Source organism: Eubalaena glacialis, chromosome 16 (genome assembly GCF_028564815.1).
Source record: "Eubalaena glacialis isolate mEubGla1 chromosome 16, mEubGla1.1.hap2.+ XY, whole genome shotgun sequence".
Taxonomy (NCBI): Eukaryota; Metazoa; Chordata; class Mammalia; order Artiodactyla; family Balaenidae; genus Eubalaena; species Eubalaena glacialis.
In genome coordinates this window covers 36,554,197-36,573,307 of record NC_083731.1, presented here as the reverse complement: position 1 = coordinate 36,573,307, position 19,111 = coordinate 36,554,197, and the positions used below count along the sequence as shown (strand labels likewise).

The 19,111-nt window shown below is 32.8% G+C and overlaps 1 protein-coding gene across 2 annotated transcripts in view; it reads right to left on the bottom strand.

Annotated features, from left to right (window-relative positions):
• KLHL1 (kelch like family member 1) overlaps positions 1-19,111 on the bottom strand; it is a 411,623-nt gene that overhangs the window by 228,440 nt on the left and 164,072 nt on the right. For both annotated transcript variants that reach the window (XM_061170762.1, XM_061170763.1), the window contains one exon: positions 14,231-14,367. In XM_061170762.1, the coding sequence (XP_061026745.1) occupies positions 14,231-14,367 (137 nt within the window). The remainder of the gene's footprint in view (positions 1-14,230; positions 14,368-19,111) is intronic.

Here is a 19,111-nt window from a genome sequence, read left to right as displayed (position 1 = left end):
AAGACAAAGAAAAAAATTTAAAGCACCAAGGGAAAACAACAAATAACATGCAAGGGAACTCCCATAAAGTTATCAGTTGATTTCTCAGCAGAAAATCTGCAGACCAGAAGGGATTGGCATGATATATTGCAAGGGATGGAGGAGAAGAACCTACAACCAAGAATACTCTACCCAGCAAGGCACTCACTCAGGTTTGACAGAGAAATCAAAAGCTTTACAGACAAGCAAAAGCTAAGAATTCAGCACCACAAGACCAGGTTTTCAACAAATACTTAAGAAACTTCTCTAGGCGGGAAAGAGACCAGAAACTTAAAACAAACGTGTACTTATATAGATTGCTATATCAAAACCTCGCTGGACCAGCAAACCCAAAATCTACAATAGATACACACACAAAAAAGAAAAACAACCCAAACACAAACACTAAAGATGGTCATCAAACCACAAGAGAAGAGAACAAAAGAGGAAGGGAAGAAAAAAAGACCCATAAAAACAAAACCAAAACTATTAAGAAAACGTCAATAAGAATGTACATATTGATAATTACCTTAAATGTACTGATAAATAGATTAAATGTTCCAACCAAAAGACATAGACTGGCTGAATGGATACAAAAACAAGATACTATATATTCTGTCTACAGGAGACCCACTTCAGACCTAGGGACACATACAGACTGAAAGTGAGGGGATCAGAAAGGATATTCCATGCAAATAGAAATCAAAAGAAACCTGGAGTAGCAATGCTCATATCAGACAAAATAGACGTTAAAATAAAGACTCTTATAAGTGACAAAGAAGGACACTGCAAAATGATCAAGGGATCAATCCAAGAAGAAGATATAATAATTGGAAATACATATGCACCCAACATAGGAGCACCTCAGTATATAGGGCAAATACTAACAGCCATAAAGGGAGAAATCGACAATAACACAATAGTGGTGGGGAACTTTAACAACCCACTTTCTTCAAAGGACAGATCATCCAGACAGAAAATCAATAAGGAAACACAGGCCTTAAATGACACATTAGTGAAGATGGACTTAATTGATATTTATAAAGCATGCCATCCAAAAGCAGCAATGTACACATTCTTCTCAAGTGCACACGGAACATTCTGCAGGATTGACCACATGCTGGGCCAAAAAGCAAGACTCCGTAAATTTAATAAACTTAATCTTTTAATTAAATTTAATCTTTTCTGTGAGATTAGAAATAAACTACAAGTAAAGAACTGTAAAAAACACAAACACGTGGAGGCTAAACAATATGCTACTAAGCAAGCAATGGATCACTGAAGAAATCAAAGAGGAAATCAAAAAATACCTAGAGACAAATGAAAATGAAAGCACAATGATCCAAAACCTATGGGATGCAGCAAAACAGTTCTAAGAGGGAAGTTTATAGCAATAAAATCTTACCTTGGGAAACAAAAAAAATCTCAAATAAACAACCTAACCTTACACCTAAAGCAACTAGAGAAAGAAGAACAAACAAACCCAAAAGTTAGTAGAAGGAAAGAAATCATAAAGATCAGTGCAGAAATATATGAAATAGAGACAAAGAAAACAATAGCAAAGATCAATGAAACTAAAACCTGATTCTTTGGAAGGATAAACAAAATTGATAAACTTTTAGCCAGACTCATCAACAAAAAAAGGGAGAGGACTCAAAGCAATAAAATTAGAAATGAAAAAGGAGAAGTTACAACTTACACCACAGAAATACAAAGGATCATAAGAGACTACAAGAAACTTTATGCCAATAAAATAGACAACCTGGAAGAAATGGACAAATTCTTAGAGAGATACAATCTCCCAAGACTTAACCAGGAAGAAACAAAAAGTATGAACAGACCAATCACAAGTAATGAAATTGAAATTGTGATTAAAAATCTTCCAAGAAACAAAAGTCCAGGACCAGATGGCTTCACAGGTGAATTTGATCAAACATTTAGAGAAAAGCTAACACCCATCATTCTGAAAGTGTTCCAAAAAATTGCAGAGGAAGGAAAATTCCCAAATTTATTTTATGAGGCCCCATTATCCTGATACCAAAACCAGACAAAGATACCACAAAAAAAGAAAATTACAGGCCAATAACCACTGATGAACATAGACGCAAAAATCTTCAACAAAATACTAGCAATCTGAATTCAACAATACATCAAAAGGATCATACACCATGATCAAGTGGGATTTATCCTGGGGATGCAAAGATTTTTCAATATCCACAAATCAATCAGTGTGATACATCACATCAACAAACTGAAGAATAAAAACCATATGATCATCTCAATAGATGCAGAAAAAGCTTTTGACAAAATTCAATACAGATTTATGAAAATAACTTTCCAGAAAGTAGACATAGAGGGAACCTACCTCAACATAATAAAGGCCATATATAACAAACTTATAGCTAGTATCATACTCAACAGTGAAAAGCTGAAACCATTTCCTCTAAGATTAGGAACAAGACAAGGATGTCCACTCTCTCCACTTTTATTCAACATAGTTTTGGAAGTCCTACTACAGCAATCAGAGAAGAAAAATAAATAAAAGGAATCCAAATTGGAAAAGAAGAAATTAAATTGTCACTGTTTGCAGATGACATGATACTATACATAGAAAATCCTAAAAGATGCCACCAGAAAACTACTAGAGCTAATCGATGAATTTGGTAAAGTTGCAGAAGACAAAATTAATGCACAGAAATCTTTTGCATTTCTATAAACTAACAATGAAAGATCAGAAAGAGAAATTAAGGAAACAATCCCATTTATCATTGCAACAAAAAGAATACAATACCTAGGAATAAACCTACCTAAGCAGGCAAAAGCACTGTACTCAGAAAACTATAAGGTACTAACGAAAGAAATCAAGGACTACACAAACAAATGGAGAGATATACCATGTTCTTGGATTGGAAGAATCAATATTGTCAAAATGACTATACTACCCAATGCAATCTACAGATTCAGTGTAATCCCTATGAAATTACCGATGCATTTTTCATAGAATTAGAACAAAAATTTCACAATTTGTATGGAAACACAAGAAACAGCAAATAGCCAAAGGAACCTTAAGAAAGAAAAATGGTGCTGGAGGAATCAGGCTCCCTATCTTCAGACTACACTACAAAGCTACAGCAATTAAGACAGTATGGTACTGGCACAAAAACAGAAATATAGATAAATGGAGCAGGATAGAAAGCCCAGAGATAAACCCATGCACCTGTGGTCAACTAATCTATGACAAAAGAGGCAAGAATATACAATGGAGAAAAGACAGTCTCTTCAGTAAGTGGTGTTGGGAAAACTGGACAGCTACATGTAAAAGAATGAAATTACAGCACTCCCTAAGACCATACATAAAAATAAACTCAAAATGGATTAAAGACCTAAATGTAAGACCAGACACTATAAAACTCTTAGAGGAAAACATAGGCAGATCACTCTTTGCCACAGAGCACAGCAAGATCCTTTTTGACCCACCTCCTAAAGTAATGAAAATATAAACAAAAATAAACAAATGGGACCTAATGAAACTCAAAAGCTTTTGCACAGCAAAGGAAACCATAAACAAAACAAAAAGACAACCCACAGATTGGGAGAAAATATTTGCAAATGATGTGACCAACAAGGGAGTAGTCTTCAAAATTTACAAGCAGCACATGCAGCTTAATATCATCAAAACAAACAACCCAATCAAAAAATGGGTAGAATACCTAAATAGACATTTCTCCCAAGAAGACATACAGATTGCCAAGAGGCACAAGAAAAGTTGTTCAACCTCACTAATTATTAGAGAAATGCAAATCAAAACTACAATGAGATATAATCTCACACCAGTCAAAACGGCTATCATCAGAAAATCCACAAACAATAAATGCTGGAGAGGGTGTGGAGAGAAGGGAACCCTTCTACACTGTTGGTGGGAATGTAAACTGGTACAGCCACTCTGGAGAACAGTATGGAGGTTCCTTAAAAAACTAAAAAAAGAGCTACCATATGATCCTGCAATCCCACTACTGGGCATATATTCAGAGAAAATCATGGTCTGAAAGGATAAATGCACCCCAATGTTCTTTGCAGCACTGTTTACAGTAGCCAAGACATGGAAGCAACCTAAATGTCCATCAACAGAGGAATGGATAAAGAAGTTGTGGTACATATATACAATAGACTATTACTCAGCCATTAAAAAGAATGAAATAATGCCATTTGCAGCAACATGGATGGACTTAGAGACTGTCATACTGAGTGAAGTAAGTCAGACAGAGAAAGATAAATATCATAAGATATCACCTATATGCAGAATCTAAAAATAAATGATACAAATGAACTTATTTACAAAGCAGAAACAGACTCACAGACTTAGAGAATGAACTTATGGTAACCAGGGGGGAAAGGTGAGGGAAGGGGATAGTTAGGGAGTTTGGGGTTGACATGTACACACTACTATATTTAAAATGGATAATAAACAAGGACCTACTGTATAGCACAGGGAACTCTGCACAATATTATGCAACAACCTAAATGGAAAAAGAATTTGAAAAAGAATAGATAAATGTCTATGTATAACTGAATCACTTTGCTATACACCTGAAACTATCACAACATTGTTAATCAACTATACTCCAATATAAAATAAAAAGTTAAAAAAAAAAAAAGACAGTATCTTCAATAAGTGGTGCTGGGAAAACTGGACAGCTACAGGTAAAAGAATGAAATTAGAACACTCCTTAACACCATACACAAAAATAAACTCAGAATGGGTTAAAGACCTAAATGTAAGGCTGGACATCATAAAACTCTTAGAGGAAAACATAGGCAGAACACTCTTTGACATAAATCAAAGCAAGATCTTTTATGATCTACCTCATAGAGTAATGAAAATAAAAACAAAAATAAACAAATGGGATCTAATTAAACTTAAAAGCTTTTGCACAGCAAAGGAAACCATAAACAAACAAAAAGACAACCTTCACAACAGGAGAAAATCTTTGCAAACAAAGCAACCAACAGGGGATTAATCTAAAATATACAAACAGCTCCTGCAGCTCAATATGAAAAAAACAAACAACCCAATCAGATAATGGGCGGAAGATCTAAATAGACATTTCTCCAAAGAAGACATACAGATGGCCTCACTTATGTATTTTACTTTGAAGCCATTTTGTAAAATGGCAAATTTAAATTAAACAAATATGTAGAATGAAGTTTGTACTTCAGGTCTAAATAAGTTTTCTTTAACTTAATTTGATAAATAAAATAATCTGTCAAAAAATTTAAAACACATCATATTATATAAAAAAATGCCCATTTATCATAAAGTAGACTACACAACCCAGGAAAACTCTTGACAATAATTAATGACATATATTTCAAAGTACTGTTACATTTTGTAGACATGAATGTATCAGGAATGAAAATGTTATGTATCAAATACATGTAAAGTGACTTTTACAATTCTTCTCACAGGAGTGAATTTCCATTACTAGTCTAGATTTTCTTTATTGATTTTTTAAATTCTGCATTATCCCCTTCTCTACCTACTTATAAACATTTCTCCAAAGAGGAAAAGATGGGGTGGGAATCATGCATCAGACATCAGACTGGCATGAATGCCATTTGAGTAGAGTGTTCTCTCTGGTTGAGGAATATGAGGGGAGTGCAGTCATAGCTACAATGTGCCTAAGAGTGTTCAAGCACACAGTCTAAAGGGTCAGGGATAGGATATTCCTTTAGGATATCTTGAGCACTTCTGGCTGAAACTTGCTTTCCTTGTTGGGTAGCCCTTACCATCTTTTATCTGAGGGAGAGAAAGCATTTAAAATTAAAGTGCTTGGGGTTCTCATTATAAATTTCTTTTCCCAAAAATGAAGAGGAAGTAACTCCTCACTAAAGATGGCAAACCAGGCAAAGGGGAATTTATGGAAATCTTAAGAGGGGTGTAGTGACTGAGGTTGTTTTGTTTCCTTGTTTTTGTTTCTTTATTGTTTTTAGTTGTGTTTAGTTGATTTTAGATACAATCTACAAAAAGTATCAGCTCTATTAAATTTTAAATGAAAAATATTGAGAAGTAGTTAAAATTCAACTAAAGGAGTATTTTAAAAGGTACATATTACTTAGAAACATATGAAGTTGGTGCTTCAGTTTTCGCAATTGCAAGATAAAGCTGAATATTGTGAGGCATAACTGAGATGTGTGTGAAACGTGCTAAAATATAAATATTAAACATGTGTATTGTTTTCTTTTTATAATTCTTATTTAGATTAAAATAATAAAACAAAATTGCAAAATTCTGAAATTGTGAATGTCCAAGACTGAGAACATTTTAAATAATGCTATAAACAATCACAAACAATTCTCCATTTGGGTAACATCTACATACTTTCCTCAGGTTATTCATGATTTTATATAAAAGGAAATTAATTATAAGGAAAAATTATATTTGATGACAGTTGATACTAGGTCAATGTAAGGTCAAATTTGTCACACAATGTGGCATAGCATAAGTACATATAAGCAGTATTCCCTTTCATATTAATCGGACATAATGTTGAGTAACTTTACAACTAGTAGAAAGAACCTTGACATGTCACTGGGAAAACTAGACTGTGGTTTCACATCTATGTTACTTTGCTGATCTCTGTGTTAGGGTGTTTTCATTTCTGTATCTGACAATAAGATTTAACTATCCATCTCAGAATGTTGCTGTGTGGATCAGCTGAAATAAGATAAGATAAAATAATAAAAGTAATACATGATAAAAACACACCTCAAACATATAAGGTAGTAAAATTATAAGTCGGTGGTTTAAACAACACATGTACCACTAAAAATGTACACGAATCATACATATGAATGTGAAATCATATTGTAATACTGAAGAATATAATAAATTGGATTCAAAAGTTATAAATGTTTGTTGAACAAAGTGATTATTCCCTCCCCAGTTCTCAGTCTTTATATTTATTTTTTATAACAGATTATACAAAGGACTTGAAAAAACTTATAAAAATACCTATCATGAATAATCATTATAATTGAGTGCTTACAATATGCTAAGCATTATGCTAAACCCATTTACTTTTATTAGTTCATTTACTCCTTAAAAGAGTCCTCTCAGCCATTATTATTTTCCCTTTCTTATAGTTGAGTTATTTTAAGACTTCATAAAGCTAAGTAATTTAACTAATATCCCAAACTGTAAAATGGGGGAGGCCAAAGGCTATAATCAAAATTCTTAATGAGAAGTAACAAATAGGTAGCGCTGATTAGAATAAATGCCCAACAATCAGAATGAACATCGGGGTGCCTACATCATGATGAATTCTGGTTGAATTACTTCTGGCCAAAGAAGCTCTCAGATATTTCCAATGTTAAATTCAACACACTACACTATACATAGGTACTCCCCTCAAATACAACAGAATCAAGTGTACAGATATTTTGGGATTAGAGTGAAGGTAAAATAATCCTGAGAAAATTTAATCCAATATAATGTTAATGGCACAAGAATACGTAGCATCAACCCCGCCCAGTTGGTATAGTGGCCTATGATTCAGTTCATGCCTTCCTAGTACCCAAAGCAGAGGAAAATGTAAACAATTATAAGATTGAGAACACCAACAAAATAAAATAAAAACAGACTTTTAAAGAAAAGTTGATTACAAGGCAAAGCTTGAGATGTTTTCCTTACTTGGAGACTCAGAAAGTAAATGTGAGTTACAGTGCAGAATTGACAAAACCTTTCCTCTATAGCAATTAAATATTAAGTTTCACACAGCTATTTCATTTTCAGTCTGTCTATGGAATCCCATAGCAAAAAGCAAAAATACAGTTCAATAATAACAACAAAAATTACACAATATTCACAAAATATATGTCATTTTTAATTATTTTACACAACAATGTTCCCTCAATTAATTTTATATTATTCAGTGTTGTGCATGCATGCAAACACAAACACACACACACACACACACACACACACACAAGGTTCCCTGGTAAAATAATGGCAATATACAACTGATTTATTTTATTTTATTTTATTATTTTTACTTTTTTCTTGTTCATTAATATAGGTTATTTCAACATCCTATGAAAATTATTAAGTCAATATTTTTAATTATTTGGTAACAGTAATATGTAAAACCAATCTTTAAAGGCTCAATTTCTTAAATGGAGAACAGAATTTTCTCATGTAGTAAAAGCCCTAAGTTTAAAACTAACATTCTGGGGCTTCCCTGGTGGCAGAGTGGTTGAGAGTCTGCCTGCCAATGCAGGGGACACGGGTTCGAGCCCTGGTCTGGGAAGATCCCACATGCCGCGGAGCAGCTGGGCCCGTGAGCCACAATTACTGAGCCTGCGCGTCTGGAGCCTGTGCTCCGCAACAAGAGAGGCCACGATAGTGAGAGGCCCGCGCACCGCGATGAAGAGTGGCCCCCGCTTGCCACAACTGGAGAAAGCCCTCGCACAGAAACGAAGACCCAACACAGCCATAAATAAATAAATTAAAAAAAAAAACACAACTAATATTCTGCTAATATGCTTGCATATTCATGCCACTTGAATTAAACCAGTAATAAAAATAAAACAATAATTTACTTTTAATTACAATAAAGATTCTGAGGGAATTTAGAGTATTCAGTCCAGGCCAAACATATTGATGTATACTTTTCAATATTAAAGGAGAACATTAAATATCTCAGCTCCTACGTGTGTGTGTATTTATTTCGTTCAAATGTTTGGCAGTAAGTATTTTACCATTCCTTAGCATGTACTAAGACTTTAATTTATTTCAGTGGCACATAAACCTTTTTTTTTTTTTTTTTAAAGGATGTTAACTCTTTAGTATGATTTTTTTGCCACTTGGCAGTTTAATTTTCTACCCCTCTTTTTAATACCACTGCTAGATGGACAGCTTCCTTTATTTAAACCTTGTCCTTATCAGTTCTCCACAGGACCTGACACTTTGCTACTAACCCTGCAATCCCATCTTCCATATTTGTTCAAACTCTATTTCCTTATGCATCAATGAACACAGTGTATTTTCAAGTATGTCAGGATAATAGGGACTATGTAAGAGATAAACTGGAAGGAAATTTCTATCAGCCTGAAGCAACTTTAAAATACAGCGAATCCCAGAGCATCCTTTTCAAATATATTAAACTTCCTCGTTCATTTTCACAATGTGATCATCAATTTTTGGCTAGAATTGATATTCACACAATCAATATAGTAGCCTTCAAAATTGGCTTTACAACATTCTCTAATGAGGAAACACTAGGCTGTGTATATCTAAAAGGATGTTTATACCAAAAGAAGATAGCAAAAATTAGTTATTTGAAACCCTAAATTGGAAAGTGCCTTGAAGGCAGAGAATGTGTGTAATTCAGCATATTGTCTTCCAGAGCCCATCATAGGGTCCAGCACGTAGTGGGCATGCAGCAAAACTTGAGAGGCATTCAGTGTAATCACACGGCAAGAACTATCAGGCATTCATGTGCTGAGGTTGTCAGGTATCACTGGCTTCTGCAGAGAACCAGCACTAGACTGGGAGGAAGTATGACTCAAACTTGCAGTGAACCACTATCTAGCAATAGGGGAGTTGATTTAAGCTACCCAAAGTGTTATGAGGGCAAGATAGTCATAAGCTGCTCCAAGGAACTCCACTGTAACTAATACTCTACAAAAGGACATTGATTCAGTAGAGATAATACCATTCAATTTGTGCTCTGACATTGTACTCTAGTAATAGATTCAACATCTTACTACTGATCTTTGTCAGGTTACTTTAGCTCACTGAATGGGTTGTATCAAGAACTTCAGAGTCTCTTAAGCATTGAAAAAAAAATCTGTCCCTTCATATTAATTCAAAAGAGACCAACAAAGTTCTGATTTATGTTATGATGATTTTGTCAACGCTTACCTGAGATAGCAAATATGTAATTCTCAAGAAAAAGTAGTTTTGGTGCCTCTGCTTTGTGTCACATACTTAGCCATAGAAAAATGTTCATTTGTAAAATTTATAATGCTCAGGATAGAATTTCTAAAGTTCTATACATCTCTAACTTTTTAAGTAATTTGAAAGTTGAATGATGAGAAAATGTAAACATATTTTTTCTTTTCTTCTCTGATTCCATCCTTCTGAAGATGTTCTGTAGAATAATTCCAGAACAACCTTGACTTCATTATCCCAATCCACAGGCTTTATTGTAGATTAAACAAATAATACCCTAGATCTTTATTCTAGATGAGTACAATTACAGAATTGAAACATCGTTGCATGTAGGAAAATGTTTAAAAAGCTGTTTTTTAAGCCCATTTGACTCTATACAGCTGAGAATGCCATTAAGTGGATACTGATACATAGATCTTACCAGTTTTGAAAACAAAAGTAAAGAGCCGTTTCACTCCAATAAGTCTATTCATTACCAAATTTGTTTAAAGGTTTATGTCATTTTAATCTGTTTCAATTTATATTTTATTTTGTAATCCTTAGTGTGACCCCCAGCAAGTGCTCACATATTTTTAATTAAATTATTGTTTGATTTTGAAAAACTGATATACTATCTTATAATTACATATTCTCTGGATTAAAACTAAGTATTCAAACTTTAAATTTAAGACACCAATGGTAAAAGGACACTATTTTATAACATACACAGTTGCTAAATAGTCCTTTGTTCTGTATAAATGACTAAGATCTCACTCAGATTTCCTAATAAATAAACTATAAAGAAAGCCCAATGGAAAGTTTTAAAAAGAAGAAATTAAAGTTAATCAAGAATTTATAAAAGTGGTATGAACTCTCCTGTTAGATATACAATTATTTCTAACACCAGTGGAAGTGTTCATTTCCTTTTCATTCCTGAGCTATTATAGTGTGTGAAAAAAATTGACCTTATACTACCTTTTATTTTAAGTAGTTTTGATACTGTAATAATTAATCATCATTTTTATAATTGTATCTTTACCCTCCATACTTTCAAGAATGTTTTCTTTAAAGTTGTCAACACAAAGACCTTGTTGGTTTTCTTTATTCTACCTTACATGTTGCTAGTATTAACCTGTTTATTATTATATATATTTTCCTTTAGAAAAAATTCTAATTTTGTTTGAGCTATTACTCAGAAGTAACCCGTTTTTACCTAGGTCATTCTTCCCAATTACCAGAAAAAAATTCTCTAAATATTTGCTTTGGTTCTTATTGAAACTCTGCGAGGCCCCTGGTCCCATCCTTTCTCATTCTAATTTGATGGAGTAGGAAAAAAGAAAGGGAAATAGAGAGAATGTCTCCCACTTCTTACATGTACAAATTTTACCTCATGAAGTCTTTAAAGAATGCTTCCTATTTCTTCAAATCAAAGATTATTAAACTCTATAATCATTGAAGCTTACCTCTGTTAGCAAGTTATTCCAAACTACTTTACCCATTCATTATTTTCTTTGATTTCTGAGATAAAAATTAGCTACATATGGTTCTTTCAAACCTAAAAGACTTTCCAGATCTCATGGAAAATTTTATCTGTTTAAATCATTTCAAAGTCTCTTACCCATCTCTACTGGGTGCAATACTTCTACAGCTAGTAGTTAACTGTCAATTCTTGACATAGTTAAGCCTCCTTAGTTTCTCCAAGGCCTCTCAAACTTCAGAATTCAAGAAAATATTCCCAATTGGATGACCCTTTAAGGAGCTCACTGTTCATTCATTCTTTCCCCTTTTCTGTGATGCATTTATTTTTAGCTTTCTACAAAGGAAAGCTTAGAGATCAGCTAGCAGGCGAGCTAAATAGACACATAGAGACACTTCCTATTCTTCCCTTGCTATACCATTGTTCACGTGATCTCTTCTATTGTTATAATTTCTTACACTGTATATAGCAAAAGACAAGGTACATACTTTATATTGTGGCTAGCCCGCCCATATTATGATGTAAATGATTTGCTCATCAAGCACATTTCTATAAACTAACAATTGGAAATTTATCAACTACCAGGGAGGAATGGTTATGGGAGCAAAGACCAGAGTGGCAGTGGTAACTTAACGGCAGCTTTGTATCTGGTCTGCCCTCTACAAAACAGAGAAAAATCTGGGTCATTACATTCAGCAGGGAGCTTTGAAACACCTTCCAACTTTTTGCTACATGACGGTAAGTGTCTTTTGACCTAGTTTTGCACTTGAGAAATGCAAGGCTGCTAGGCCATGGAGGCTGTAAGTGTTGGATCTAGGCTTTTATGTTGCTAGAAGGATTCCTAAAGTGTTAGCTTTGTGATTCTTCTCTTTCCAGGAAACAGTAATGTGGTTATGTTTTCTATCTCTTGTCTGGGAGGGCAATGATTTTTTATACTATTATTTCAGGTTGCATGCAAATTGAAATTGAACAAGATGGTCTTAAAGTCCCCTCAGCTTTACTAAAATTTAGACAGTCTACTTCCTGACTATAGGCCTTTTATCTCCCTTTTCTTAGAGCATTTACTTTAGAAAACTTGTAATTATAAATCTTTCTCTACCTCTTTGAGATGTAAATTATTAAAAAAAAATTTTTTTAAATGAAAAACTGGCCTCTTGCCAGTTTTACAACCCAGGAATGTTTTCATCAAGGACCTGGAAGCCATCTCTTTGAAATGCCAGCCTCAAGGGAAATAGCACTCTTATCTCTCAGGTTTTTTCGGGGGTGGGGGGTGGGGAGCATAATTTGAGTGGGCACTTTGCTTCAATTTGTAAAACTACCTTCGGTCAAAAAGATAGGAGAAAGTTTACTTTTCCTTTAGGTAAAGCCAATCAGCAATGGCCTGTGTTCTCTCTTTTACCCCAGCACTTAAAAATCCCCGCCCACCTTTGTTTCAGCAGTATTAGGTAAAGACTGAGTTCTCATCTCTCTCCCGGATTGCAACAGACTTGAAGAAAAACTTGTTTACCTGTTTAACTTTGTCCATGCAATATTTGCTTTGACAAACTATAATTTAAAAATTACTGAGGCTGGAAAATGTCTAAGTCTTTCCATTCCATTGCTGCTTTGTGATTCAAACATCCAGAACATGTGCATTTTTCTTTGCAAAGAGGTTTCATTTACTAAGTGTAACATTAGTGTAGCAAACTCCTCTCTGTGAGAAGCTAAATCCTCCAAGAGGACAGATTCCCACTAGTTCCACAAATTTTGGTTCTAGTGGCTGATCTTCACAATGCCATCTCTCGTTTCCCCGTAACCAGAAATGCTGCAAAAACACAGCTCCTTAAATTAGGGTCCTGCTACTTTGGTAATCAGGCTCTAGCTTCTCTTTCTTTCCTCATTTCACACCATGATCAAGTGTTCAGGCAAAATGAACTACATGCCACTTCTAAAAAATATTACTATTTGCCTTTGCTTCTGTCACAAGATTTTAGTATAATATGTCCCCTTCTCTTATTAATCTTAAAAGTTATTAAAATGTTTTAAATGAATGTGAGCCATAATAATGCTCTGAATAACAGGTTTTATGCCCTCTAACTGCCTCTTAACATTTCGTATTCTATCACATTTATCCCTTGTCTAACTTTTTTCTCCACTTGGACTGTGACCTTCTGGAGGGCAGACATGGTTTATTCACTAGTTTATTCTCCAGAGATACAGCTAATACTTGCACATTGAGCAATATTCAACAAATGTTTGCTAAATTGGCAAAATTATTTGTGCTAAATATAATACGGTGCAAAGGCCAATAGAAAAAAGAGCATAGTAGATCAGAAGAAAAAGCTTCCAAAATAGCCATTTTCACAACTCTAATTATCTTCATTTTCCTTTTTAACTAAGTTTGCCAAGTCCATTTTGTGAAGGATTTAATATTGAAATAAACACATTACAAGAAAAAAAAATAGTTATTTGAACCCATCATTCCCTAAAAGAAAGAAAATTAAAATTTTCTTTCTTAATGCTCTAAGTTTGACCATAAACAAATTCATAGTTAATAATTAATAACCTCTCTTCTCCTCTCCCAAGCTCATTCCATTGACTATTATTATAAACCAGTTTAAATTCTTTGTGGAAGAGTGTAGAGCATATGTATACATATGTACATTGGTGATTTCAGTGACAATTGAAAAGGTAGTCTGATTTTTCTCAACTAAAAGAAATGAAAGATACATGCTCAACAGTTTTTTTTTTAAAGCTTTAAAACCTGTGTTCAAATTCTAAAATTCACAAGACATTAACATGAAGCTATAATTCTTTTACTATACCTGTATATGCAAATTGGACAAGGTCCCAGAGAGCATTTGGGTCTATGCCTTCCATCTTGATCTCCTCTTGCTTGGCTTCGCAAACATCACTTGTAAACATGGCAGCAAAATAGTCGGAGACTGAGCTCAGAACAAGCCTGAAAGAGTCACAGGATCTAATTTAGGCCAGGAATGTTAGGTGTCAACAAGAATGCAGTGCAGAAGACTCTATCTATCTATCTATGTATCTATCTATCTATGTATCTATCTATCTATGTATCTATCTATCATCTATCTATCTAACTGCTTATCTATCATCCATTATGTGTATATGTATCCTCTATCCATCTATCTGTTTATCGCCTTATGAATTGCACTTTTAAAATCTGATTTAGGAAATTCTGCTCCAACCTTTGGTCACAGAGCATTGTCCTACATTTTCTTCTATAATTTTTAATACATTTTTTTCTTTCACATCTAGGTCTTTCATCCTTTTGGATAGGATTCCAATTTTATTTCTCTGTATATACTCATCCATATTTCATGAAACTACTAAAGAATTTGATTTGTCCCAGTGAATTAATAGTGCCAACTATATTGCAAATTTGAGTCCTGAATGTGCAGTGATCTGTCGCTGACTTTTTTTTTTTTGCTTTTTTGCCTATTCTTGTGCCAATACAATACTTTTGTAATACTATGATTCTAAATAGTCTATAACCAATGAAATCCTCCCTTTATATTTTTTTTTCATTTAACTATTAGTGGAGTTTTATTCTTCATATAAAATTTAAAGTAAGCTCTTCAAATAAATTAAGTGGAATTTTAATTAAAACTACACTGAATTTCTGATTTAATTGGGGATAGTTTGTGTATTTATTATATAAAGTCATCCAATACAAAAGTATAAAATATCTCTCCACATATTCAGAATATCTTGTCTGCTTTTTATTCAAATTTTAACTTTTTTTTCTAAAATTGTCTTGTGTATGCTTTTTTGATTCTTATTTACTTTAGAGTTTTGTTGGTATTATGTATAGTAACTTTTTAAAAAATTCTACTTACTTGTTGATTTTTGTTGGTTTAGAATTCATTAGTTGGAACTTTCATGAATCCATCTTTTATCTGGCACAGGTACTGAATTATCTTACTAGTCCTTTTGATTCAACTGCTTTGTCCTCTAGGTAGATTATTATATCATCTGCAAAAAATCTCATTTTGACCACTTCCTGTTCATTCTCTTTAACTCCTTTTCTTTTGCTTTTCTTTAAACTTCATCCAGGACCTCAGTGTTATGTTAAATGGCAGCTGTGTCAGGGGAGAAAATCTGTGTTATTCTCTACCCTAAATGAGTCACATCTAGGGTCTCCTTTCAGCAGGATGCTTGCTGAAACAATTGGTGTATAAGCTTTACCAAGTCAGGAAGACCCCTTTAATTTTTAGCTTTACTAAACAGATTAAAACATGTAGATGCTAAAATTCATAAAATGCCTTTCTTCTGAATCAAAATTATCTTTAGGATTTTTCTATTTAAATCATAAGAGAAATGAACCTGCTATTTTCTTTTCGTGTATTTTCTTAGTTGCCTCTTTAATCAAGATTATACTAACCTCATAAAATGAGCTGGCAGCTTAAACTCTTTATAATTTTGTATAACAACTTACAGAAGAGAGCAAATAATTTTTCCTTAAAGATGTTCTAGAGCTTACTTGAAGAAAATCTTAGTTGGGCTATTTTGGGAAAAGGTGACATATCAATCTGATTTCAATTATTGAATAAGCCACAGGCTTGTTTATATACTCCTTTTCTTCATCAATTTTTACATTTCACATTTCTCAAGAATTAGCCCATTTGATCCATGTTCTGAAATTTATTAATGTTTATTGTTAATAAAATTATGTTTAGGTTTAATTCTATCATTCTACTGATTTATATTTTTTTTATCTGCTCCATTTATTCTTTTGGTTTTATTGTCTTTTAGTTCATCTCATTCATTTATATTTTAACTACCTCTTTTTCTTACATGTATGTTTGCATTTTTTAAGGTGTTTTTTTCTATAAAGAGTCAGATATTAAGTATTCTATGTATTAAGAGTCATACATATCCTATCACGTTTTCCTTTTAAGAAAATTCAGTCAATGGAAAATGTGAAAAGGAATTTTAGCTCATGGTCCATACAAAACCTACCTGCATGCCAGTTGTGGCCCCTGCACTGAAGCTTGCTAATTCTTTCTAGAGATTACAACATTAATTTTTAACTAGTAACAGTCTACCATCAAGTAAAATTATCCTACTTTGTGAACACTGTAAGAACCTTACAGCAGCATAATTTCTCTTACTCCTTCTTGCTCAGTCAAGAATCTTTTAAAAGAAGAATATAGATGTGAAAGTAGAAATTTATTTTATATATACCCCTTTCTTCACCATTTATGAGGGTCTTTATTTATTTCTATAGAAGCAGGCATCAATCTAGTATCAATACCCTTCAAGAGGAAGAAACTTCTTTAGTATTTTTTGTAGTGCAGGTCTGATGGCAATAAACTCTCCCAGCTTTCATTTACCTGAAAATGTCTTTATTTAGCTACATTGATAGTATAAAGTTAGTTTCACTTGATAGAGAATTCTAGATTGAGATAATTTTTTTTCTTTTGGAACTAGAAAACTAATATTCTATTATGGTCAAGACTCCATTGTTTCTAATAGAAATCAGTTTTCATTCTTATAATTGTTTCCCTGATTTACTATTTATTTACTTAAGTTACATAAATGTGGCTACTTAGTATTTACTCTTCTTACCATTTTCTGAGCTTCCTGGAGAGGTGGATAGATTTTTTCATCAAATTAGAAAATTATCTGCAAATAATTCCTCATTTTTTCATCCAATTCACTCTCTAACTCTTTCTTGGACTCTAAATACATATGTGTTCCAATAATTAAGAGTGCCTTACAGGTTGTAGAGTGAGTTCACTTTACACTCAATTTTTCTTTTACTCTGTGTTTTATTGCAGATGATTTCTAGTGAGTTGAATTTTTCCAAATCTCTATTAATTTTCCCTTTCTTTATTTATTATATTCATCTTTTTCTGTAGATATTTTAAATTATTTTTCATAGTTGCTTTAATGGCCTTGTTTCCAGGTTGATTTTCATTGACTGATTTTGCTCTTGACCATGGATTACACTCTCTTGCCTATCTCCCACGTATTGTAAATTTCAGTTGTGAAATGGACATTGTGCCCCCCCCACCAAAAAAGAAGTAGAAGCTAAGAAGGGAGCATTACTCTAGTTTTTAGTTATTTTTGTTTTTTATGCCACAGCTATTTGATAGCTTTAAAAAAGTGTAAGTATTTCAATTTTCTGATGACTTATTGTTGTTTTAATGACAGTGAAGATTTTTATATACTTTAAAATCCTAAGTGGAAATATATTTTAAAATGAATGAGTGAAATACTTGACAATATGTTCTTATTCTAAATACATAGAGAATTGTAAAAAAAAAAACAAAACTGAACTGTAGATAAGAGGTGTGTTTTAAACAGTTGTTTGAATTAATCCTGAAACTTCTTTCTATTTACAGTGGATTCAAATTAGAACTATCAGTATAAGTTTATGATTCATAATATTTTTTAAAATAGAAATACTTGTGTTTTTTGTGTGTATGCATATGTATGTACATGTGTATGTACCTTAAAGGTTCCTTGGAAAAAGAACAGACCACAGATCTGGAACTGAGGAAGTATAAGATGAGCCTAGACCATCTTCTGTTCCAGAATTTAAGGAAATGCTTGAATAACAGACACATCAAAAGAAATAATACGATGCTTACATCTGTAAGCTAAACAACTTAATAGTAAACTTTGGATGCACTTTTCTTTCTAAGAACAATGTAAGGCAAAGAAGAGGAGGAAAGGTCAATACAAGGAACGGTTTTCATAATTTTCAAGTCAATATTTTTCCATTATTTATTTTGCAATTTTATCTGCTATATATTTTATTTCTACATAAGTAGAGGACATACTCAATGTTAACTTCAACAAAAAGAGGCAATCCTTTTTTAACTGAAAAAAACCCCTCAGTATATACTTCATGAATTTAAGAATGGGATTCATGATTTTAACTATTAATGCCTAAGGTGGTAACATGTTAGAAATATTTAAAATTACCCGTTTGCTACACATTTAAATGGACAGTTAGTACCTAAACATGTTAACTCTTTATATTCTCAAAGTTTGACAAAATAATTGACACAGGTATCTTTAAATATTTATTACATACTGACTAGATAAATCAGTGTTAAATAATCAATTTTATCAAAAGAACTGAATATAACAATGTACAATATGAAAGTAAACTATCATAAACTATATATATATATATATATATATACACATGTATATTTTCTAGAGCATAAGAAATAATATATTGACATAAAGTTACCCAATTTAATTTTAATCATATAAGGGCTTTATTTAGAACCAGGCTACATCCATGTAGAGGAAAGTGTTATGAGACCTATAGAATTCAATCTTAAATAATTACATGAAATCTTCTCCATCGGCTATAAAATACAAAATACTGCTAAATCAATAAGAGAAGTACAGAAGAGTTTATACTGCCTTTAGATTTAGTGACACAACATTTGAATTAGATGTTAACAGAGGGATGCAATGCATAACAGAAAGTAATATCTTTATAGGTACCTATATATAACTTCTATTAATGCAAGAGAAGCAGGATTGAAAACTGCATAAATAAGTGAATGTGTGCAACCACTCTGGAAAAATCTCTTATTACGGTCACTACAAATTTATTTCCTTTCAAAGTTATTAAACTTTTCTAAGTCCTACTCCAGTTTATTGTGGAGTTTGACACTGTGGACTTCCCACACATTTAAATCCCGTTTTAG